This window comes from Dreissena polymorpha, chromosome 7 (genome assembly GCF_020536995.1).
Source record: "Dreissena polymorpha isolate Duluth1 chromosome 7, UMN_Dpol_1.0, whole genome shotgun sequence".
Classification (NCBI taxonomy): Eukaryota; Metazoa; Mollusca; class Bivalvia; order Myida; family Dreissenidae; genus Dreissena; species Dreissena polymorpha.
The window spans coordinates 5,615,507-5,624,639 of NC_068361.1; the positions used below are offsets into that span (position 1 = coordinate 5,615,507).

The 9,133-nt window shown below is 33.6% G+C and overlaps 1 protein-coding gene across 5 annotated transcripts in view; it reads left to right on the top strand.

Annotated features, from left to right (window-relative positions):
- Nucleotides 1-105: 105 nt before the first annotated feature.
- Nucleotides 106-9,133, top strand: part of LOC127839320 (uncharacterized) — a 19,675-nt gene continuing 10,647 nt past the window's right edge. The window contains exons 1-6 of one of the 5 annotated variants that reach the window (XM_052367623.1): nucleotides 1,072-1,205; nucleotides 5,338-5,430; nucleotides 5,884-5,923; nucleotides 6,919-7,272; nucleotides 7,685-7,816; nucleotides 8,066-8,103. In XM_052367623.1, coding sequence (XP_052223583.1) covers nucleotides 5,347-5,430; nucleotides 5,884-5,923; nucleotides 6,919-7,272; nucleotides 7,685-7,816; nucleotides 8,066-8,103 — 648 coding nt within the window. In that variant the 5' untranslated portion in view covers nucleotides 1,072-1,205; nucleotides 5,338-5,346. Of the gene's footprint in view, nucleotides 624-1,071; nucleotides 1,206-1,592; nucleotides 2,116-5,178; nucleotides 5,431-5,883; nucleotides 5,924-6,918; nucleotides 7,273-7,684; nucleotides 7,817-8,065; nucleotides 8,104-9,133 lie in introns of those variants that run through there. The other 4 variants (XM_052367625.1, XM_052367624.1, XM_052367620.1 and 1 more) reach the window with 4 other exon arrangements.

A 9,133-nucleotide genomic window follows, 5' to 3' on the forward strand; every position in this document is an offset into this window, starting at 1 on the left:
ATTGGTATGAAGTTCAAAAAGATGTTTATTTTAATGTCTGTTTTTATGTTTGTCATTGCGTTATGCGCGCCATTCGCGTAGTCAAAATCAGTCAACAGAATTTTCCTCCCCTCTGACTGCCTCAATCACACCCCTGGTTGTTATTTCGGTTGGAATCCATAATCAATTCATTTAAGAATAAATCAGTATTATCCTCTCTTTATAGTTTTCTCAACACCACCTTGGAACCAGTCAGCTCCCGAAACCGTCCCGGTAAACTCAGTGTCGATTGTTGTTGTAGCTGTACTTCAATGACCTGGTTTCATTGAATGAATATCTGAAGTTCTATTGTGATGTATACTTAAGTTTCTGTAGTAGTATTGGGATACATGTAGTTTACAGAATATTGCACAAACCTGCTGTTATTGTGACATTTATTACGTGAAACACGTGCACGTAAAAATGAGTATAAATATATGACTAAATAAATCGTGTAAATTTATGCTAATGTTGGTAACAAATATCGGTCTAATTTTAGCCTCAACCAGTCAGGAACAGTAATTTAGTGCGGGACAGGAAGGCTTTATCCCGCTTGAATTAATTTGTACTTTCGGTTTCACTTCCCCTTACACAAATCAACACAGGTATGATTGCTTTTTGTTTTGTTTTGATACTTAGTACACAACAAGCGCAGTATTAAACAAACTGAATCCGATTTAGTAAAACTATTAGTATTTTATACAACCTTATTCATATTCAAGGGTTTAACCTCAATGCAGGTTGTGATTTAACAATCAAGACGCGTGTACTCCATCATGGTTAATGTGTTTAACGAATTATATTATATTGCGATTAAGTCAATCACTCTTATATTGTCCTAAACGTTTTAGAACAGGTAAAACCAAAAAGAGTCGACCGATAAGCATCGCATTACACCATTCAAGTGACTATTGCTTTGCCAATCTAGTTTGAGTAAGATCTGTATTAATATTTATTGTTTATTCAAATATTTGAAAAAGCCGCCTTCGCGCCAGGATGACTAATTTCCGCTCCCGTTTTAAAGGCAGATAAAAATAGATGTAAACATAGATCTGTGATTCTATACAAATATTATGAGTTAGATGTAACCGTGATTGGATAAAAATATAACTGTTATTGATGCGGATATTTTATGATAGTGCGAACCATTCGTGGCTGGCACTATAATTATAGGTTTTAGTAACAGCGTGCGCATTATAAACTTGTTTAAATCATATATAGAGCTAATTACGTATCGTTTGCGAAAGGAATGCAGTGCTTACAGCCGTTACTGTTAAGTAAATACGGGTTTCCCATTTTGTTCTAATAATAGCCTTGTGCAGCATAAGTATCTTTTATTCATTTAAAGGGACTGTCAACCACGACGACGAAGAAAGGAACAATTCTAAAATACCGTATTTTTTACATTTATTAGTTTATATTGATTAAAATATCACGTCTGGTATATTTACATTACTTGAAAAAGTAATATTTTCAGTATATTCGGAAATAAAATTTTACTGGGTATGTCTACCAGCCACGAAATACCAGTTAGGCCAAAAAGAAAAATAGTTGTGTTTCCGGTCACCCGACCGACCCTATCTTTTTGGGGCCGACCCAAAAACTTATTATCCAATATTTGCCTTTTTTTGTTAATTTTTCCCCGTCGAGTTCCGAGTTCGTCGATTTTTTTCCATCTCCGTCCGGTCGAATTCCGCGATTACCAGAATTATTGTATTGTGACCTGCAAAATAACATCCCGTCGCCGCGAACGCAATCGTGATACATCGGCTATCTCGGATTCCTCCGTAAGAGTAAAATAATAAGAGTGAAATAAATCGTCTGCTGATCCAGAGTGGCCGCGAACGCTTTATATTATACACATTGTGCAATCGGGGGACCAGCCTGTATTTCCCGCAAAATCGATATCCGGCGTTCCGTTTGATTGTAAACATGGCGTCGTCCATTTTGTCCGTCAATTTGAACAAATGTTTTCATCATGCCGGAACAAAGTCTTTGAATTCTTATTCAAACTCCATGAATGTATGGCACAGATACCACCCAGCACAGTCGAAGCGATCGAAACTAGAAGTTCGTGGGTTTGCTGCTGAAGAAAAGGTGAGTTTTTTTGTCTGTTGGACAGTCGAGCTAACAATGAGCCTTCCTTCGGGATTGGCCTGCTCCTGTCAACTAATTTGTAGCAACACGTAATTTAGAGATAAACAAAAACAATCATTTTATTCAATCATTTTATTTCTGACGAACAGTGAGGATCAATTTAAATGTAGTCAATGACCTGTATAGTATTTTCAAGTGTAAATCGGCGACAGTCGTTTTTCGTGTCATTAGTTTTCGCGAGAGGTATTAAAACTTGAGACTGAACAATGGGTCCCTAAAATAAAATGTATAGCACAAAGAACGATTTATCTCTCTCTCGTGCACAATTTTGCCAATTGACCATAATTCATTCTGTTTTCCTTTGCAAACAGGACTTCCGGGTCTTAAAATGTAGCTTGCCGTGGGTCAAAATCAACTGAATAACCATCTAGAGACAATAACTTGAGTGCAAATGCACAAACTAAATAACTTTGGTACAATATCCTACGGTATCTCAGGGTTCGACATTCACTTTTTTTTACAGCCAGACCATCGGACCAGCTCCTTTAAAATGTACTAGCCCGAATATGATGTCTACTAGACCATAAATGACATAACTAATAAACACAATTGTGTCGTGTAACTGTTTAATAAATTATTTATCAGTAAATAATTAGTGAACACAAGAAAGTCATTTTGATGCAAAGAGTAAAAAATAAAATAAAACTATTTACCAACATAAATTGTTTGTTATAATTTCACTGTTTATTACCAGTTAAATAAATGATGTCTGTACAGCAGGTGACATTTATTCAAGGTCATCAAATTCTGGCCTCCTTGACCGCTGTGCTCCATGCAACCACAGCTCCAAGGCCCTTTTTCCAGCATAATCTGTGTCAGTTTTACCGTCGGATTCTTCTTTATTAACTTATTTGTCGGATGAAAATCCAATCTTGAACAAAGCCATTCTTTAAATAACATTCTCTCGTCTGCTACGCCAAAATGTTTACATTGATAATACCGATTGTCAATAGACGTCGTAAAAACATGATGTAAAGTTCTAAGACACTTCAGAAAATCATTAATATTCATGACAACTTGACCAATGGAAACAAGCAATTTCTGCGGGAAGCTCTCCTTCGCGTCTAAAAATAGCGATGAATCATGTGAATTCTCCGCGTTTATTTATATACGCTAGTTTTGTTCTGATGTAAATAACGGATACGAGAGTTATTTTACACATTAAGAGAAAAAGGTTTTCGGTTAGGTATAGTTATATGAATCAGTATAGATTTGTTATGTACGACCAGTCGGACAAGCTAGCCCACAGTTTTACTAGCCCGACCACCGATCTTACTAGACAATGTCTGTCGGACGTGCCTTAGTGTCGAAACCTGTATCTGATAAAAAAACTGTCATATATACATATTTTATAAACCGAATTAGCTTATTTTAGTTTTTTCGTTATTCGTTCATTTAAGACTATTAAAACACAAGAAATTTGCATTTTGGATTGAAGTCACAAAGATGAGTTCACTCCTTTCCACCTATCTCCACAGTTATGTGCCTTAATATTTGATTCAGCAGACAACTTTCAAAAAGCATTGTGGCAAAAAAAGAAATTGCTTATCAAAAGTATTACCTCCTATAGCAATATTACTTTTTAGAACTATTTACATATAAAAGGTTTTTCACAATTTTAAAGAACTAAAAGTAGTCTGCAGCAAAATGAAAATTTTCACCTTCTGATGGTAAAGAGTTAACATTGTGTGAAATATCTAACAACAAATATTTGATATAACTGATCCAAACTGCTATATTTAGATATTAGAACAGTGTTCAACACTTTACACTGATTTATGGAAAACATGAAAAATAAAAAGAATTTTAAATAATAATAAGTTTTTCCTACCTACCGACCCTACTGTTTTTCAGGAGGTGACCTGAAACACAACTATTTTTCTTTTTGGCCTTAACTATAAATGACGCAAGTAGATTGATCATCATCGTCACGTGGTTAACCCAGGAATGCAAATTGGGCATGCGTAGTGAATTGTATATATTTAACCAGGTTTTCCGAAGGAAAAACTGGTTATTAGATTGGCGAATGTCGGATGGCGGGCGGGCGGGTGGGCTGGCGGCGCGCGTAAGAATGACGTCGATATTACCAAGGTCAAGGTCACACTTTCAGTTCCAATGTCAAAAATGGCCATAAATGAGTTTGTCCGGGCCATAACTATGTGATTCATTGTGAGATTTTAAAATCATTTGGCACATTTGTTCATCATCATTGGGCGGTGTGTCGCGCGAAAGAATTACGTCAATATCTCCAAGGTCAAGGTCGCCACGACTAAAATAGATTGATTTCGAAACAAAGGGGTAACATACTTTTATTATGCCCCCGGTAGGGTGGCATATAGCATTTTGACTGTCCGTCCGTCAGTCCGTCCGTCCGTCCGAAAACTTTAACATTGGCCATAACTTTTGCAATATTGAAGATAGCAACTTGATATTTGGCATGCATGTGTATCTCATGGAGCTGCACATTTTGAGTGGTGAAAGGTCAAGGTCATCCTTCAAGGTCAAAGGTAAAAAAAAACAATCCAAGGGAAGTAGCAAGCTTTAAAGGGAGATAATTTCTTTTTATAATTTGACAGGTACAGAGCGAAGTAATATAAAAAATACCTCCCTTGTGAAAATGATCTGTGCCTGTCAAATGATATAATCCAAAGGGATATAGTAAAAAAAAAAAAATAAATCGAAGCGGCGCAGTAGGGGCATTGTGTTTCTGACAAACACATCTCTTGTTTTCAAATTGAAATCAAGGTCGCCACGAGTAAAAAAAGATTGAATCTTACACAAAGGGGGTAACAATGCACATTTTATATTGTCTCCCTTTATCAGATTTTGTTTCAAATTGAAAACCTGGTTTTGTGACATTTTTGTCCCTTGTTTATTTATAAAATGATGAATCCACTTGCGTTATTTATAGAGTGTATATCGTTATGTCACCTGTTTTCGCGATGTACTTTCGATTTCACATCGCGAATTTTTTATTACCGAATAAACTGAAAATATGAACTTTTTTTCAAGTAATGTAATATAGCAGTCGTGATATTTTAATCAATATAAACTAATAATTGTTAGAAAATACGGTATTTTAGAACTTTTCTTTTCTTCGTCGTCGTGATTGACAGTCCCTTTAACAGATCATTATCAAACATACTGTATCCACAAACCTAGCGAGGTAGAATGAGGAAGGGGGTAAACATGTGGCTGAAAAAAGTCACATCTCCAATAAGCCTTATTAGTAGGAAACCTGCAACTCCAGAAACAGTAAATGAAACTCTAGTAATTCATTTCTTCCCGATATTTTGATATGCATAATGCACGGATAATAAGGTTGATCAAATGCATCGTACAACTACAATTTTTGAGTATATGTTAATGATATAAATATGTACACATGGTTCCGCGAGTATTATACACATGTAATATCATACCTATTTTTGTATTAATATGTTTAGCATCACAATGATTTATCGACTATCTTTATAACTGACAAGTGACTAAGTAACATGTGTTATGAGAAATCAGTTTCAACATATTTGTGAGTAAGGGATATACATACACTTATGTCGTTCATGTTAAGTTATGAAATATGAAAACCAATTATTTGTTAAGAATATTGAGATTTGGTATACAGTGAATTATAAAACAGGAAAACAAAAGTGAACTTGGAGATAGCAAAAATAGCAAAGTCGGTAAATATTTGTTTCCATTTTTCAGTCAAAGATGCTGACAACGCTGGTGATATTATTTATATTAGGTAATAGTATTTCTTTTATACCTAATGATAAAATATGACATTTCTGCAGTGAAATAACAGCAGTGAAAATATGCAAATTAGTCTTTTCACCGGTGAAAAGAACAAATTTTCGGAACTCCTTTTTCTATTTTTAGATTATCTTTAATAATTTTATGTATATTTTCTATGATCACGAGTGAATTAAAACGACATTCCACAAAATCCAACACATTTTCTTTTTATTTTATGCTTTTTCACCGTTTATTTACATTGTAAAATAGTTTTACTGGATAATTTCGGTGATATAATGACGTCATTTCGTAACACTAATGACGTCATTTTGTGTTTGAAATGTATTGAGGCACGCCACGGGAGAAACTCCGAGAAAGGGTAAGTCTTTAGCGAAAGGAAAACAGCTGTTAATTATTTTCTTGAAAAAGGGGCATAAAAGAAACAGAAAATTTGTTAATGTCAATGGTAGATCGTTTGTTATTTCACTCGTAATCATAGAAAAGTAATATTTTCACACATGGCTGCGCCACTCGTGAAAATATATTTTCTATGATCACACGTGAAACAACAGATTTTACACTAACATAAACAAATATCCTCTATAACTTTTTTTTAGTTTATTGCTAATATCGAAGTTATCCATTATGCTCGTTTACTTGTCTTGTGTGTCTTGTGGTCTTGTGAGTGTTTCTGATTTTTATTTCGTTGTGTAGTGTAAGATTATAAATTAATTCGTCTTTTTAAATTATTGTATATGGGTTATCGTTTTTGTTTAGGCGTTTATGTTATTATATATTTTTTTCAATACGTTAATTTCAATTCTTATTTAATCAAAAGAAACACTTATGTTTAACTAATATTTTCCTCGCGTAGATTGTTTGTTTGTATTAGTTAGCCCGATAATGTTTTTACTGTTATTCTATAAATATAATCTATTTTACGGTAAACACTTTTTTGAGGGTGTACATTTATGATAACATTCACCGGTATTTAAATTTTTACAGCGCTGAGAGGTACGTTTTGCCACGTTGTCTTGAGTTTGAAGACTGACCAAGCAAACACAACAATCCAATGTTCCTCCAACTCTGACATCATATTCAAATTTACCAAGGATAAAACCAACGCAACTGTTACAATCGCCGAGTGTGAAACGACCCTGAAAACCTGCTACTTGGTTGACAACTACCATGCAGTTAACTACGCGACATCCTTCACGGACGATGGCGGATTGTTAAATGTGCTTAACATAGGCGAAGACACGTACGGAACGTATACGTGTTATGAAACATACAATCTAGGCAGTTACAAACGAACCGAGTTAAAACCGCCGGTTAAAGTCAAAACCAAGCCTGTTACAGGTAATTTAGTATGCTACCATATTAATCAAAACGCAGTACATTTGAGAACCGCTACAATACTATTCACTGCTTACACTTGTTTTGTACAGGCCAGTCTATGTAATATTAATAAATTGTTGTTTTTTTTACAAATATGTGAAAAACGGGAGGCATTTATATGTGTTGTGTTGCTTCACTTTGTTTTGTTTTTTCTTTTTATAAAAGATAACACAACCTTCTTTATTGACTCTAATTTATAATATGACGTCAGGATTTTATAACAACGGTGTTATATCGACTTGTTTTTCTCTATGGATATAAAATACGTCAACTGTTTCTCACAGTTGATACACAGTATTGAAGTAAAATATAACATAACAAAATCAACACAATGGTCTGTAAATGAACAATCGTTAACTTTTTTTAAATTTAGCCGAACCAGTTTGCAGAAACTGCCCAGAGTATTCTACTGGATCAGCTGCTATGTGTTTGAATGCCGTTGTGGTGGTGTTGACCTCACTTCATCTCATGCTGTACTGCGTAGAAAAACGAAAACGTGTATCAAGTAAACAAGATTTACACAAATAATATATACATAACATATAATTGTGATTTAGATCATCGTGGATCCATTTGATAACAAGTTAATTTATATGCAATCTTTATTTATATATTGTAATATGATTAGCACAAATCATCGTCATTTCCTGTATTAACATGTATACAACCTTTGTGCTTTTTATACTTTTTTGTAGATCAGTGATTAGTAGTAATTAATACTTTTGAATTTGAAAATGTTTTATTTTCATTTAAGGGGTACTTCGTCGACGCTTCACATGCTTTTCACAAAAGGTAATGCTTAACATGAGCTTTAACGCGGTATCTTCCTATTGTGAATCATTTCATGATCGTGTTTCTGGCTTCTTCGTCAATAATGGTAAACATATCAATACAATTATATTGGCATTGATTTATAAACAAATAGGTTATGTGTTCGTATTCTATTAAATAAAATACGCCTCATAGAGAATAGCAAGTTAGGACTAAATACTATTTGTTGTAGACTTCTATCAATGCTAGTGCTAACAATATCGTACCAATATAATTATGTTCTGTTGGAATATAAAAAAGATTCGTTTAATATCTAAGAAAACTATATTTAAATTGTTCATATTTGTGTTTGACTCGTCCAGTATCATATCCTGTCATGTAAGCCAGATTGGTGAATTTGGTATAGTTCTTTTTACAACGTGGAGAGCCAAATGTGTACTACTTTCAACTTTCATTTTAATAAAATGTTCACAGATAATCTATAACTATTTTAAAATAAAATATGTGATATTTTGTTTCTAAGATTATGTGCACTATTTTACACAAATAGGAATCGTTGTTTGTAAGAACCTTTACATTGTATGTAAGTATCCTAATTTATATTGAAAGCATATGAAGATTTATATTTCCGATAAAAACTAATACACTCAGATTTCCATTTAGTTTAACTGGCTCAATTTCGCTGTTTTAAATAATGTTTTTTAGACGTTTTATCTTCTTCAATGCTTATAACTATTTTCTTACGAATCTTATAAATATAGGTCCTGGTTTTTGTTTGTTCTATGTGAATAATTATATACAATATTCTTAATAAAGTTATTGTTACTTCAATTTTATGTAACAGTAAAAAAACTTATTTTTTGCCAATTTGCTATTCCAAATTTTCGTTTGAAGCAAAACATTCCCTATCGATTCATTTTCCCCGACAAAACGAATACCTCTTTCGGAAAGACATACAATTTATATTAAGTAATTGTCTATTTTGAATTATCGCTGTAAAAAAAGTCATTGGTACAATGTCCTCACATTTATTGTGAGCATTTTTCTATTT